The 14842-nt window shown below is 49.5% G+C and overlaps 5 protein-coding genes across 5 annotated transcripts; 1 reads left to right on the top strand and 4 right to left on the bottom strand.

Moving 5' to 3' along the window:
* Positions 1–380: 380 nt before the first annotated feature.
* Positions 381–4353, bottom strand: CI109_100226 (uncharacterized protein; the record flags this gene model as incomplete). The annotated part of the gene is made up of 17 exons (XM_065966740.1): positions 381–395; positions 456–697; positions 773–1135; positions 1198–1440; positions 1502–1646; positions 1703–1769; positions 1890–1985; positions 2040–2140; positions 2198–2282; positions 2340–2428; positions 2485–2715; positions 2781–2900; positions 2960–3022; positions 3078–3242; positions 3297–3578; positions 3637–3735; positions 3802–4353. 17 exons carry the CDS (start codon positions 4351–4353, stop codon positions 381–383), a joined length of 2958 nt encoding a protein of 985 aa, XP_065822812.1.
* A 381-nt stretch (positions 4354–4734) lies between these two features.
* CI109_100227 (uncharacterized protein) lies at positions 4735–5349 on the bottom strand (the record flags this gene model as incomplete). Its single annotated transcript, XM_032007361.1, has 5 exons — positions 4735–4870; positions 4970–5065; positions 5133–5164; positions 5226–5241; positions 5321–5349. 5 exons carry the CDS (start codon positions 5347–5349, stop codon positions 4735–4737), a joined length of 309 nt encoding a protein of 102 aa, XP_031858362.1.
* A 406-nt stretch (positions 5350–5755) lies between these two features.
* On the top strand, positions 5756–7824 carry CI109_100228 (uncharacterized protein; the record flags this gene model as incomplete). The annotated part of the gene is made up of 8 exons (XM_032007360.1): positions 5756–5962; positions 6081–6257; positions 6339–6416; positions 6489–6617; positions 6740–7102; positions 7161–7243; positions 7333–7459; positions 7558–7824. The coding sequence occupies 8 exons, from the start codon at positions 5756–5758 to the stop codon at positions 7822–7824; spliced, it is 1431 nt and encodes a 476-aa protein (XP_031858361.1).
* A 294-nt stretch (positions 7825–8118) lies between these two features.
* On the bottom strand, positions 8119–9383 carry CI109_100229 (uncharacterized protein; the record flags this gene model as incomplete). The annotated part of the gene is made up of 9 exons (XM_032007359.1): positions 8119–8301; positions 8358–8453; positions 8513–8707; positions 8762–8826; positions 8879–8907; positions 8962–9040; positions 9097–9161; positions 9222–9285; positions 9347–9383. 9 exons carry the CDS (start codon positions 9381–9383, stop codon positions 8119–8121), a joined length of 813 nt encoding a protein of 270 aa, XP_031858360.1.
* Positions 9384–11263: 1880 nt separating this feature from the next.
* CI109_100230 (uncharacterized protein) lies at positions 11264–14658 on the bottom strand (the record flags this gene model as incomplete). Its single annotated transcript, XM_032007358.1, has 11 exons — positions 11264–11542; positions 11611–12182; positions 12232–12420; positions 12473–12553; positions 12603–12754; positions 12814–13402; positions 13484–13798; positions 13859–14021; positions 14109–14216; positions 14292–14377; positions 14484–14658. 11 exons carry the CDS (start codon positions 14656–14658, stop codon positions 11264–11266), a joined length of 2709 nt encoding a protein of 902 aa, XP_031858359.1.
* Between the last annotated feature and the right edge of the window lie 184 nt (positions 14659–14842).

The raw sequence follows: 14842 nt of genomic DNA on the forward strand, positions 1-14842 counted from the left end.
TCAAGTAACTTGAGATGTCGAAGACGAGACGAGACGAGCCAAAGACGAGAGTCGCAAAGTGAGCCTGATAACGAACGAGGGAGTGCAAAAGTGGCACCGAGCCCCACCATATCTGTGGGATGTTATTCCAAGCAGCGTTGTACTAACGCTTCTGCTATGCATTACGGGTATAGATACGTGAGAGTATGCAACAGGGGTGCAACATTATACATAACATACAACAAAGTATCATACCTACAAGTAACTTGTTCGTCCGGAAACCATAGGAAACTCCCAAAAGTAAACCACTCCTTCCGTGTATATGCTACAAATCGTGCGAGTCCCACTCATGGCGTATCGTAGTGTCGTCACAAACGGTCAAGACTTCCAGAATTAATTGATTATAATGCGACAGTCTGGTCGACAGCATCAACATCAGCACAAAAGGTTCACAAACGACGCTATTGCTCACTCACCTCTACAAGCTGTACCAGCCCCTTGGTACACCGGCCCACCAAACCTTGGTCCATCCTCGTCAAATGGAAAAGTTTCAATCCCTTTTCTTCAACAACTTCACATACTTTCCCGCTGTTCACATCTCTCACTTCTGCTCTGCCACCGATTTCGTCAAACAGCAAAATGTGAGGTGGTCTGAATACGGCGTAAGAAGGTGTGAGATTCCAGCGGAATAGCGAGCCTTTGCGCGATATCTCTCCGACTGTTTAACGCGACAAGCCCGTCGTCAGTCCTCGGCTTTATTTGACGCAATCTGAGGTAGGTCCAGTCGACTCACACTTTGTCACGAAACAAGCACCCCAATCATAGACCAGCAAAAATTCATTCTCTCCCACCTGATACATCCCCATCGGCTTCGCTGTCGCCACCATCCTCACAACCATAGCGGTTGGAACAAGATCCGCCGGGAATGTGGGTATCGCGTTATAAGTAGGGTTCCCGGGTTCGGCAATGACGAATGATTTTTCTGTGACTACTGCTATTGTCTGACGGAAGAAAGATAATTCCGAGGCGTAGCCTGGTATTGTGACGGACCCGAACATCCTGAAAGGATTAAGCGACACGTCGTATGAGGAGATGAGGGGTTCGTAAAAGTGTAGAGAGGTATGATGGGTATTGCGCGAATGAACAGCGTAGACGACTGAACATTTAGGGCAATGAGTCAGCTGAACGTCATGGAGAACTGGTTACAGGTCAGCTCACCCAGCAAACGTCCTTTGGTGACGCCTATCCGCACAAATGCAACTATATGATCCGTCGCGCTCAAAACACTGCCGTGCGGTCTTCCTTTCTGCACCCAAGTAGAAGGCTCAGATGTCGGCATCATATCGCGCAAGTTGTACGCAATCAAAGAACCTGATGACAGGACCAGTGACCATCCAAAGTCGGGAACGACCGCAACCATCGTTATGTGTCCAGCGTTGAGGCGAATAAGCTCGCGAAAAGCTGCGAGAGCAGATAAGCAAGATTTAACCTCATTCTGGTAACCAAGTGAATGCCTGCTCACCTCGTAGGTCCCGTCGCCATCCGATCCAGACAGATCGAGGCGTCGCGACAGCCACTGTCTCTCGGTTGTGCCAGGTAAAAGTATCGGCACAAGTGATTCCCTCTTTCACCTCCAGTGGTATCGAAATAGTGTGAACTGCCATAATCTAAGAAAGAGTCAGCTTTCAACTACCACAAGCCTATCGTGATGGTGGCGACTCACTCGATTGCTTTCGACATCAAATTTGCGTAGGGTTTTAGTAGCCTCGATTTTCTCCTTCCATTCTTCTCTGCATGAACATGTAAGCATCTATCCACGTTGCCAAAGACTTCTAAGCTTACCGGAGCGCTTGCGTGCTAAATTGGAAAGATGAGCGAAAATTACCCTACGATACAGAGTTGCAACTCACGCGGTGCAAAGTGTATAGGTTCTTCCGTTCACTCCACCAGACGAAGTGACAGTAAACGGGAACATCAACCTTTCCAGCTTCGTGGAGGGATCCAGCCTATGATTCACCAATCAGCCTCAAATTGTTTCTCTTCTACAGCATAACACTCACATGCTTCCTCCTTGTCGTCGGTGATATCGTGATACGAAATCATACCGTCTTTCCGGGACACCATCCGCTGCGACGAGATTCAGAAAGTCCAAATGTATCGGCTGTATTAGGCATGTTAGCCACATGTTGTGAGTGGTGTGGCATAGGGTCTCACTCACTCTGGAGACCACGACGTGCTTCCCGTGTTCCTCGTCACGAGTAAGCAGAAAATAGTTGTCCAGCAGAATCGCATGTAGATCTTGCCTATACGGGACCGTCAGTCAAAATCTTGACACATCAACATCCAGCTGTACCACTCACCACCCATGCCAGTTGGTCTCGCTTCGAACTCGACGATAAACGTATCCCATATGCACCAGTGTGCGCTTAGGATCAGCGATGTCGAGCTCCTACGGTCAAGTCAGCCATGTGTCTGCCTTCGATCTCCATGTCTTAGATAACTCACGATAATCTCGCCTTTCTTGAACAGCAGCCTTTCGGCCACATTCCACAATTTGATCTTGGCTTCCGCGCTCTCAATACCAGGTTGAGTCCCCTTCACTACTCCTTGTAAGATCTCGATTGCGGTGGGCAGATCCTCTCGGTCTGGATGCTCGGGTGGCGTAACCTTGAGCAAGGCTTCAAGGATAAGGAGTATACGAGGCAGACGAGTTACCGGGCGTTGTAGAAACACAGACTAGTAGCGTGATATGGTAACTCATGAGTGCCCGAACTGATACTCCTGACAGGCTTTGGACCTACGATATCTCTCCGCTTGGTCAGGTCAACCGTATTTCGATCTTCAAGGAACGAACGGAAGTCTGGATTACGACTGGCTTCTCTTCGGACCCTAGCTTCGGCGAACGGGTAATTCTTCATGTACTAGGCGTATGATATCGAGTCAGCTTCCCAACGAGTCACGTCGCAACTGTTATACTCACCGCCTCGTACAACTCCGAGATCTCCAGAAAGGTACTGAGCAGGATGTCGGTTGCCGTTGTCAACTACATGACTGAAGTGAGCTCGAGTGCAAGAACGAAGCAGAGAATAGCTGCATACCAAAGGCCATTCATGACGTTGTCTCTCCATCAGCCGTCCAAGCAACTTCAAGTGGGCGTGGTAAATGAGTTGTGCTGTACTGAACACCTCTGCGACGAAGGCATTGAGCTTTGCAGGAGGTGTCAAAAGCGGTGGTTCGTGATCCCGTAAGGGTTGGATGAACACCTTGATAAGACGATATCAGTCTGAGCTATCATCCAAATGACCGAGTGCACTCACGTCGCAGACAATCTTCATATCCCTCACATACTCCCTCTCCCCTTTAACCATTTCCCACCATAGTCCCTGTCTATTCTGCTCCTCTTTCGGCAACGACGCGCTGAGCGATCGATCCACCAGCTCGTACCATTCCGGATTTGGATTCCGCAGATTTCCACTATCAGCAGGTGTGGGAAGGTATGATGGGTTGATATAGGAATGATCGGATTCGGACGTCGCTTGGTATGCTAAGAGCAGATTATAACTCTCGTCGGGATGTAGGTATCTTGGGCTGAGGTCCAGCTGCGGTGCAAACATCAGAAATCAGAGTAAAGAAGTCGGGACCGATGTGCGGACTCACCTCTGGTGGACTGGGCAGCGCAAGCTCCTCCACGCTTCGCTGAAGTGAGCTAGATCCTGATCGGTCATGCAGATTGACATGACTTCGAGATCTCGCGGGCTGTATTTTGAGTGTCGTCAACCTCGATTCAATCTGGCTGATAAACCCAAGTGCCAGTGTACTCACAGTTGCTGCCAATCCCACTGTTCCTATGATACTAGGGTCTACCCAACTATACGCGTCCGGTTCGACCCCGGCAACTTCCTCATCGCTCTCCTGTTCCCAATCGTAACCTTCATCTATCTTCAGATTATCAAGATCGGTCTCTGTCAACCTGCCATCATACCTTGGCTCAGTATAATTCTCATCCACCTGATTTGGAGATCTGATAATTGGTGGCGAAGGGGCCCGTATGTCATCGATATTGCCGTTCCTATATCCGTCAAACACTTCTTGCGGTCTGATAGGTTGTGAAGGTGATGTTGGAATCCCATCCTCGCCATTGTCTACACTCTTATCAGACGAAAAGAGACCCGTCTTCCTCCTACCAGCAACCGACAGACTCTGTCTCAATCTCCTAAATCCTCTAGCTTTGGTGGTGGGTGAAGTCGGAAGAGCAAGTTGGGACGATGACGATCCGGAAGACGATTGACCGACACCGGACCCGGAAGAACCGTAATTTGTATCGGACGCGACGTACAGACGTTGAGGAGAACGATGTTGAGCGAGCGACGACATTGTTCGCAAGTACAGTGCACTATGCAAGACACTGAAAGATAAATGTTATGCGAAGATGTTGTTGTTGTTGTTGAGTGTTATGAGAACGATAACATTGAACTTTGTGCCTAAAAACAATGATTGTTATTGCGTCAGTGGCGATTAGACGATAGGTTATTTAAGCTGTGTTCCATCCACCAACCCTGATTATCACCCTCTCTTCCCGATAGGATTTACCCGAGACATTCAGAGAGATGATAGCGACAATCACAATCAACTTGGTCGTGATGAGTACCATGCATAACATACTTGTCCTCGAGATCGGTACTATAGCTACAGTTCATACATGCAGAGAATCGAATTCCATATCCAACAATCTCGTTGTCACTCGTGCACCCCGACTCAACGTCTCACTTCGAAACCCTTGGTCCCTCCCAACGCTTTGTCAATCTCCTCTTTACTAGCACCCTTCGACTCCTTGATCAGTTCCACGGAATGCACCTCTGCCGCTGAGGGACCTTTTTGGAGGAATGCTCGACTGGGGGAGGAATCGTCATAACCAATATCAGCTACACGCAATGAATAACGGTAGGCCCGTGCATAAAGTGAAGGTCGGCGGGAGCGGGAGAGCACATACAATTGCTTGATCTTGTCTTCCGGTCCAACAGCTACTCCTTGAACGCTCGAATCGTCATGATTATAACAATGTCCCTTCAGTCCCAACTTCTGAGCTCTGTGCCATTGACCATTGAGTCAGCTAGTCCACCACGTCGATAAAATGGCGGAAGGGGCCAGCTCACTCTTTCTGAGTATAGTGTCTGAAGTTAACGCCCTGGAAATGCGGTAGTGGTTCAGCGTGGGATTGGAGTGACCTCGAGCACAGCTTGACACACCTGGACTTCGCCAGTCCTGCAACACGGTGCGATTGAACATCAGCGAGTCGTGCTTGACCACCACCTCAAAATAGTTGACTTGAGCCGCAACGCACACTTTGAACTGAATCAGATCCTCGCTCATCTTTGCCAACAATTTCCTCGTAGACCACACTTTGCTTTGTATCCAATCCCTTCCGAGCCGTGTCCGTGTCTTTCTCTCCGAGTATGCTCCTGCTATAGTGTAAAAATGAAGGTGTTAAGGCGTAAGTTGGAGAAGAAAGGAAAGAAGGAAGATGATGTAACGCCGAGTAAACCCGGATAAGCATGAAAGTCGAGTAGATCGGTTACTCTGCGACTCTTACCGTATCAACGTATCAGTCGACTAGGAAGATGTTGTGAAAACGGCTGAACCTTCATCCAACAATAACAATAACGATACACGACTGCACTTCTTCACTTGGCACCTCTAGAAAGAGAACCCGACCCACATAGCATCGGCAACGACCAAGTAATTCTGTAGCGGCAACAGCTTCCAGAACTCACTCACGATGCGACCACCCGGTATCTCCCTCTCATCCGCGGCAAGACCAAAGACAATCTCGCTCTTCCGGGCCACTACGACCGCTGCTGTAGCTACCAACTCTGTCAGAGCTGCATCCACCAATGCAGCTAACACAGACTGGTTGACCTGGCTCAAGCGATCTGCGTCGCCTGGATCTGTCCCACCCGGGAAAGCGCTTCTCTTTGCTGGTCTTGTGAGTGTACATCTTACGTACCATCTCCTTCAATCCTCAGTCAATCAAGCCATTCAGACTCGAGGTCCTGCTGGTGATGTCGTCTTGCGGATTCATGTTGATACTAAGTGCCTCACAGGGATCATATCCCCACACACCACATTCGCCCACTCCTTCCTCTTTGAGAGTATGGGAAGAAGCCTCGGAAGCGCTTCTCAGTCCCGATGCGACGATAGGATACCAAACTCGCGGTATGGAGGCGTTCAGCAGAGCGTCGAAAGGATGGATGAGGAATTGGGTGGAAGGCAGGAGTCTGGTGAGTGTCACAAATGGTAGCTTCTGAACGGGTATAAGGTGGTCTGGGTGCTGATAGTGGTTGTTTGATCGTGTGCTGTAGGACGAATTGATGAAAAGACCTGACATAACAGCCGCTTTTATCCTCACTTCGTCCATCGCTATCCTCGCCAGTGCTCAGGTGAGCTGCACGGGCTTGTTCACGCAGTGCAGGACTCAGCTGACAATTTTTTCGCCATACGTCGTTTTGTAGGAGAAAGAATCGACGCCAACGCTTTTACCCGCCGAAACCACGCATCTTGCAGGACATGGGTTTATCGGGACTCTCACTGCGTTAGTAGCGTCGGGGAGACTGGATCTGGCGACGGGTGTCCGATTGGCGGTGAGTGATTTGCAGGAATGACTCCTTGTCTCCTTGCCCTTGCCTTTGCTTTAGCAAAGGCGATTTCGCCACAATTTAGACACCTTGTCAGCAGACAATATACTAATGAGCACGTTTCATAGCACATATACGCCTCTCTTCCACCTTCACCTCCCTCACATCCGCGATCGCATCTCACCACCGTCCTCTCCGCGCGACATTTCCACTCATTGTCCTCACCAAACTATTCCGTCCCATACTTCCCCAGTTCCAGCTCTTCTTCGAATGACGATCCTTTCCCACCCGTCTCTTCTGGCGATGCAAGTTCCGAAGAGGCAGAGAGCAGTTCGACGCCGATAAAAAGAAGAAGAGCGATGCAGTTGATCTTGGATGAGATTCATGGGTTGGAAAGGGAATGGTCGGCACCCACAGCTTATTCGAAAGGGTATGAGGAGGATTGGGCAGGTGCGGGAATCATTAATAGTAGTAAAGTGTTGGTGGTCACGGTGAGTACAGTGCTATTCTGACTTTGTGTAAGCTGCTAATTTGCTGATTGACCCTTAGGGAACACACCATGCCGTACTTCAAGTCATCGAGAGATTACAGCAGCTCAATCTCGCCAATCCAGTCATGGATGTCCATATGCCGTGAGTCGAGGTGGTTAGCTACACATGGACGATGGCCCTCTCACCCTCCTATTGTGGGACCTTGCTGATCTGTTTTGCTCCTTCGCTAGATGTCCATATCATACAAAGCTTATGAGTCATGCGATACCGAAATTCCGAGACGTGCTGGAAAGGTGTACTTTCCGAGATACGGCACCTGGAGGTCCAGTGATCCTCGACCCAATGACCACACATCCTGTATGTGCACTTCTCCACTCTATACCTCTCGACCATACATCTTGCAACAAGCTTGGTGTCTGCCTCACAAGACTAAGCTGACATCCTGCATGCCTCAGATCGGACCCCCTTCGACAGCCCTCCTCCCTCATCTCACTAATCAACTCCGATGGCACAAAACACTCTGGCGGCTCTATTCATCCCCTATACCAGAGGTCGGACGATTCTTGACAGTTGGAAAAGGGGCAAAAGGTCTAGGAATAATGTTACGTGGTGAAACGAAGAAGAGAGCAGAAGGAGCGGCACCGATCGGTATTGAAGAATTTGGTGTGGGACAGAGGGATGAGAGGATTGCAAGGGCGTTGAGAGTTTCAGCAAAACTATAATCGACAACGAAATTCACTCGACCGAATTCATATCGAGTGAACAGAATGAGGATTGGTCAGTGCCTCCGGTGAGGATGATCATAAAACAGTTGTATGACCATCAGGACAGATAAACACATGCATGTATCATACTCATCTGTCTGTCTCTTTATTCTCTTTGGATCGTATACATAAAGGAGAAGGAATTGGAACCGGAACCGATCCGTCTATAAACAGAAAACTAAAGCTACGAGTTGGAAAAGGGGGAAAAGGCATCTACATTGAAACATTACTACTATTCTATTGGGTCTTTCTTTACAAGTGGTGGTTCTCAATGGTACCGTTGGCTTTGTCGGTCGCCTGGTCAACCTTGTCCGCAGCCTTGGTCTGGATCGAAGTCAGCTCTTTGCCGAGGTCGTTCAATGCAGGTTGAACGGTGTTCACCTTGGTCGCGTTGACATAGTTGTAAATCTCATCAATGATGGGTTTAGCTTGGTCCTGATCGGAGATCGAGTCAGCATCTGTCGCGCCAGCTCATTTGGCTTTGCACTCACCACAACGTAAGCCGTAAGCTTGTTAGACTTCTCTTGGAGAGAGGCGTCCTTGGCGAAAACGATGTTTTTGATATCAGAAGTCGCCTTGCCAACACCCTGCGCGTGAAAGTCAGCTAATATTCCTGGTTGGTCAAACGTATGAGGGTCCAGCTTACATCGATCAAGATGCCGGGAAGCTCCTTTCCGTGCTCGGCAAGGTGTCTCAGTTGGTCGAGAAGAGCATGTGACAGGTCCTGGGAAGTAGTGAGAGTGGCAGAAGCTCGTGCGCCTAAAGCAGAGTTGATTTGAGCAGTCTTGTTGACCACGTCCGAGATGACGGGAGAGAACTGTTGGATGATTGGGCTGACTCGCTGGAGACCACATGAGATCAGCCGGAGACACTTGGAAAGCGGGGTATTACTTACGTCATCGTAGACAGCCTTGGCCTGCTTGACGACAATGAGGTCTTGGGTGGGGGTCCTGAAGGGGTCTACAAGCTCTGTCAATGCCGAAACGAGTAAGAAGGAAGCGCATCGACATACAAGGGAAGATGTCCTCTGCACGCTCGAAGCTGTGAATGTCACGTCAGCGAAAGTATGCCGGGACAAAGGCGATTGAAGCTCACGTAGCGACAGCTAATCCGTCAGCAGACTCCAACAAAGGCTTGGTCTTGACGAGCACTGGGGTAGCAACGGAGTACGACTCTGTAGATGACGTGTCAGCTTTATCAAGTACTTTGATACGGATGTGTCTAGCTCACTGTTGGCGATAGCGGCGGCGGTGGCGTAGACCCGGGCGGTGTACGCATTGGAACTGAGGACGCTTCTGCGAACCAGAGAAGCAAATGAGCGGGTGTATGGTGTTGTACACGATAACAGAACTTACTGAGCGTAGGTAACAGAGTCGTGGACGATGGGAACGCCGTCGAACTTGGAGACGATCTTGAAGTCTGGAGGTGCGCGATCATGTCAGTGGATGAGGAGAGTCGTCTCTGAGTAGCATCGACTTACTAGGAACCTCGCTAGGGGTTTGAGTAGCGGTAGACATTGTGTATATGAGTTTCAGAAGCGATTTACTGTGGATATAGGAATCAACAGATGTCAGTTTGTGTTATTTGAGTGATATGCCCGGAAAACGATCCCCAGAAACGAGTCAAGGCGTGTGGAGTAGTAGACCGAGACAGAGAGAAAGGAGAAGAAGAATGGAAGAACCGTGGGAAATGGCGTTTGTGCGGGTATCTCGAGGAACGGGATGTGGGTGTGACGAGGTGAATCAAGCAGAGACGAATTGTTGACAAAACATACACGAAGAACAGAGAGGAATTGCGGATAGGAGGGGTAGAGGAAGGAGTGTTCGACGTATCCTCGGTGGTGATGATTATCCAGTGAGAGATGAGTCTGAGAGGGAGAGTGGATAGGGGTCGATTGAATATGAGAAGCAGACTCGTTACGACCAGAACGCAAGAGGCGATGATGATTGGTATTGTGATGATACCCAAGAAACGGTAAAGCATGGAGTTTTGGTCGACAAGAACAAGGAAGGTACACAAAGACTGTGACTAGTACACTCGTCTAGTGAAGGGGGGAGGAGACGAGGCGAGACGCGTGGATATAGTTTCCCACCATCCATAGTTGCTCGAGCAGCAAAGAGTGCTGCCACTCTCATCTGACTGTTGGTAGTGGGTGCGGGAGCAGAGAAGAGACGACCACGTTCATAAACCTGACTTTGACTTTACTCACCTTGATAAGGGTTATTCGATCAGAGAGAGGATTGCAATGATAAGTGATAAAGCAAAGTAAGGACGAGAAAAGAGTAAAGATAAAGTTGACAAGAGATTGATGCATGCACACACAAACAGAGACACCATACTCGCTGTATTCAATTTCTTTTCGTTCACACGGTTACAAACGTCATTCTTCGAACCGGAGCGTTGTCAACCTACCTACCCTGAGTGGCAAACAATAAAAAAAACACGAGAGAGCGTGGGAATCAAAGTTGCAGCATGACAGCGTAGTGTGTAAGTCCGTGTCCGTGTCCCTCGGTTCTCTCTGATGCACGAGTAGTCTCGACCCACTGCATACAAATAATACGAGGTAGCATAGCGTGAAGCTTAAACAACTACCGACCAACAACTACTATTGTACTAAATCACACAATACGTGCAGTTGTGATTACAGAGCCGCATTCAGATCGTAGCGTTAGGGCAGAGATAAGCAAGACGCGCCAACGCTGAACTGAACGCTAAGAGATTGCTTATCTCTCTCTCTTTTGTTTGCCGTAAGCATAAGCGCATAAATCATTATTTCCCACAGCGAGCCCAAGTCTATCCCACTCCGACTCGGATTTGTTTACATGCACTGTACATCTTGCCCCTTCCGCACGCTAGTCGGGATGATAAAAACCCACATGCGCATTAGGCACAAGAGCTAGTATCCACACCCTCGATCGAACCGACCTCCCTTGCGGTTACAATGGCACTGTTTCTGGATTGGATGAGGGGGCTACGACAACGATCATGGTGTTATATTTTCCCACCGTAATTAAAGATATACTGTCCGAGTTCTAGTCCATACTTTCCGTTACGCTTGATGCATATGTGTTTCTTCAGCCTACAAGCATTCGGCTCACGATGAGAGGAAGAGTTCACACTGACGCCACGAGGGTACACCTTCCCCTCTTTCCCTCAAAACATCCGGTTATCGTCATCCCGATACGTTTCATAACTTCCGAGACGTACATTTCTCACACGTTACCACATATGCTGTGCTGTGAACGAGTACGGCCGAACGGCCATTATGAATTCGTACGATCGGATACGTGGCATGCATTGTCCGACCGTCCGACCGACGGAGTACTTCGAAGCAAAGCAGAGCAAACTAATCCGCAAGAATGAACAAAATACATCCCTCTGATCGCTTTCCTACGTCTCACTTCCGCTTTGCTCTCTTTGTCCCGCCCTCTCGATCACCTTCATCAAACATCGCTGCCATGATCTTCCTTCGTTCTCTCGCCGAGTTCGCGTCGATATATTGTACACGTACACTCTCGTCAATCTCTCCTCCACCTGGACCTAATGATCCATGTTCTGATTGTTGGTCGACGTCTTCATTGAAATCTGCTGGAGAGGGAGGAGATGATCGACGAGATGCTGGAGAGGCGGAGACGGATGCGGTGACGTTCAATGGTGATCGAGTCGTGGAATTGCCCTGATACGATAGGCCGTCGATCAGCTTCCCAGAACAAGTTTTCAATGAGACCAGGGAATCACACCTACCTTGAGTTTTGACGGTCTACTCCTTCTTGCTACCATCTTGCTTCCACTTGGTGTCCCCCCTCCCTTCTCTGCCAACTGTCTCAACACCTCCGTCATCTCCTTGCCTTTGCCCATTCCCAGACTGCCCATACTTGCTGCTCGAGAACCTAGACTCGCTTCTCCTGAGTTCGAGCTCAACGATTCAGGATTTGCTGGAGCGGAAGCGTATCTTGCCAGCTTCTCTGTGGTAGCTGGAAACGGAGCGGGGAACGAGGATGCAGAGTTCAATAACCTTTCTGTCTCAGGTTTTGGTGGTGATAACGCGTGAGTGGGATCTGCGCTATCTCCTCGTAGCGTCGTTCGACTACCTCCTGCCACCGAGTGCGGGGCTGCTGGCTGGTCGTCGATATGCGTCGGTGAGGGTTTCAGCATACGCGATGGTGAAACTCCTGCCGTACCGAGTTGCGAATTTGGGGGTCTGCTGGGGGACGAGCGTGGATTTCGACGATTGAAATCGACGCTGTCGCCGAGGTCCGAAACGGTGGAGAAATTCGCCGTTAAATCGTTCGTTCTACTTGCGAGTCTCACTACCGCTGTGATTAGATTGTTAGCCCATTCTGTTGACTGGTCCATAAGGCTTACCTGGTGCGAGGAAGGTGTGTCGATGGTTCTCATCCGGCTCAAGTTTACCCGTCCGAGCCATGGTAATTAACCAGGTGTCTTTGACAACGATTACACCCCACTCTCTGGCCTTTTCTACTTTCTGTCCCACAGTCGGTACAGAGACAAGATGTGTGGTTTGCCGATTGAGCTTCACCGACAATGTGCCCCCTAGGAGATGATCAGCGTCAGTGCGTCGAGATAAAGCAGACGAACCACATACCTATTGCTCGGAGGAGACGTCGCATGTACACTGTGTTTTCCGCCGAAAAGCCAGATAGATGAACGAGCAATTTTGAGGTGCCTACAGAGCGGTCAGTTAGGCGTCGGTGAATTACAAGGCAAACTCTCACCTTCTACAGGCATGGGTGCAGGAAGTGGTTTAAACACGATGTGATCATTGGGAGAAAGTAGTCTTTCCTCGAAACAACATCCTTCGACCCAGCATTCCGTTACCACAGTCGTTTCCTCCCCTTCTCTAATCACAGGTCTCACGTCAGAACATCTGGAATATCGCATTGTCAGTTTGATTCCTCGGATCCTCAATAATGCCGTACAACTCACAATCGAACGATGACAAAATCCACTTTCTCCCCTTCTAGCCTCTCTGCTTCTGTCACCAACACTCCGCCGTGTTTCTTTAACGCGTTTTCCAGCCCTTCGCACTGCTCCTTAATCACGTGGCTAAACCGCAGACCGTCGAAGAAACGAGATGATCCACCCTGTTGCGGCGCCGCATCGACGACTGCATGCGCGACCGCTGTCGGCGGCATAGAATCCGTTCGATCTGACGAAGGAAGCACGGACGTCTTTGAGGGACCCGCGGTCGCTGCGAAAGAAGTCGAGCGAGACAGATGGAGCATAGATGATTTCCGTTCTGGCTCCAATCTCTTCAATGGTTCTGGTTTGTCTTCCGGTGGAGGAAGCAGTGGGCTTTGGTCGTTGTGTCCATCTGGTGCGGGAGAGCTCTCCGTTTTGACGGAGGTAGTGGAGATGAGCTCGCCAACGAGGGAGTTCAATCCTTCTCTTTTCCGTTTACGAATGGCAGCAGGTTCAGCGTTATCCGCTGCACTTGTCGCGACTGGTTGTCCGGCCTCGACCGCCACCGGCCTCCTCTCTTCTGGCTTGTGGGACGTCCCATTAATCACGTCCTCTGTTGTAGCCATTTCGTCAGTCATCTCCATACTCCACAAGCGATGGAAGTGGACAAGGCGACTACCTGAACCGTACTTACCTGCATTGACTTTCCCCCCTCTTCTCGGCTTTCGCGCATCATACGCATCCTCCTTCCATCTTCCTTGATAATGAACACAATCCCAGACCCATTCCTCATACACAATCTTCATCGGTTCGACATCCTCTTTCACTCCTCTTCTTTTTCTCGCTTCCAGTTCTGCTATTTCTCGTAAAGCCCATCTGATCTTCTCAGATTGTCGAGGTTCAGATGTGGGTTTGGCGGAGATGAGATGGGTACAATGTCGATCTAGATCTTTGGAGTAAAGACCCCCGTTGGATGTTATGAATTTGATCAATTGTTTTCGTCGGTCCACTATGAGACGGGAGGAAAACTGTCAGCAGACAAGAACGGATCATGAGCACTGATACCCACATGGTTCCACACCTGACATGGATATTCTCAAGCCCTCAAATGCTAATAGTCGATGTGATCGTTGCTCTTCCTCGACGTCCAATTCGTTTCCTCCCAGCCATGTATTATACGACTCCTCGATCCATGAAGGCTTCATCACCGGCAAACCATGTTCGACAGCATACTAGATGGAGACAAACGTCAGTAACGTCAACAAACTTCCCCTAAGCTACAGACTATCGTAAGAACAGAGAACAGAGGCATGACTCACGCCATATTTCGCGGAACCGTAGCCTATCGCAACGACATGAGTGACATGTACTGTCAATGCGCTCTCTACGCTCGCACCGAGCTCTTTGGCTAGCTGAGTGTAGTGAGGCTATCATCGACAGCGATTAGCTGTTTGTCGTATGACACAGCGATGTGTGTCTAGATGTGAGACCGCTACACTCACCTTGTTATCTACTCCTGTAAAGGTGATGACTACTCCCTTCCAAGGTTTTGACGATTTCCGCAGAGCAGCTGTTGAGGTTTCTTCGTCTATGTCACAGAACGTCCGTTACATCAGCTTTGTTTACGACAACGGCACCTCCCCGATCCTGCAAGAGCCGTAGCAGAATTGAGAATGTTAGACAGATCCGCTCACCTTCCGTATCAGCCATTGCTCGTCTTAGGATCTCCTGATCCATCTCATTCATAGGCGAAGCTTCTCTCTGTTTCCCAGAGCGGGAGGAACTACTTCCCCCCGCTCCAGCTCCAATTGGAACAGGTCGTAATTTGACCTGGGGAATCTTCGAACTCAAATGACCACGTCGATTCATCTTGATCAAGTGTCCTTGAGTTAGATTGGTCGGGCCGGTCGTAGGGGTTTGGATGGTTTCAATGTTATAGAAGAGAGCAACAAGGTGAGGAGGAAGATATACGCGAGATGGAAAACATGACATTTGGATACAGTAATCTACTGTATCTCAATTGCTACGACGCGTCGGAAAACAAGTCGTGCCT

This window comes from Kwoniella shandongensis, chromosome 1 (genome assembly GCF_008629635.2).
Source record: "Kwoniella shandongensis chromosome 1, complete sequence".
In the NCBI taxonomy this organism is placed as follows: Eukaryota; Fungi; Basidiomycota; class Tremellomycetes; order Tremellales; family Cryptococcaceae; genus Kwoniella; species Kwoniella shandongensis.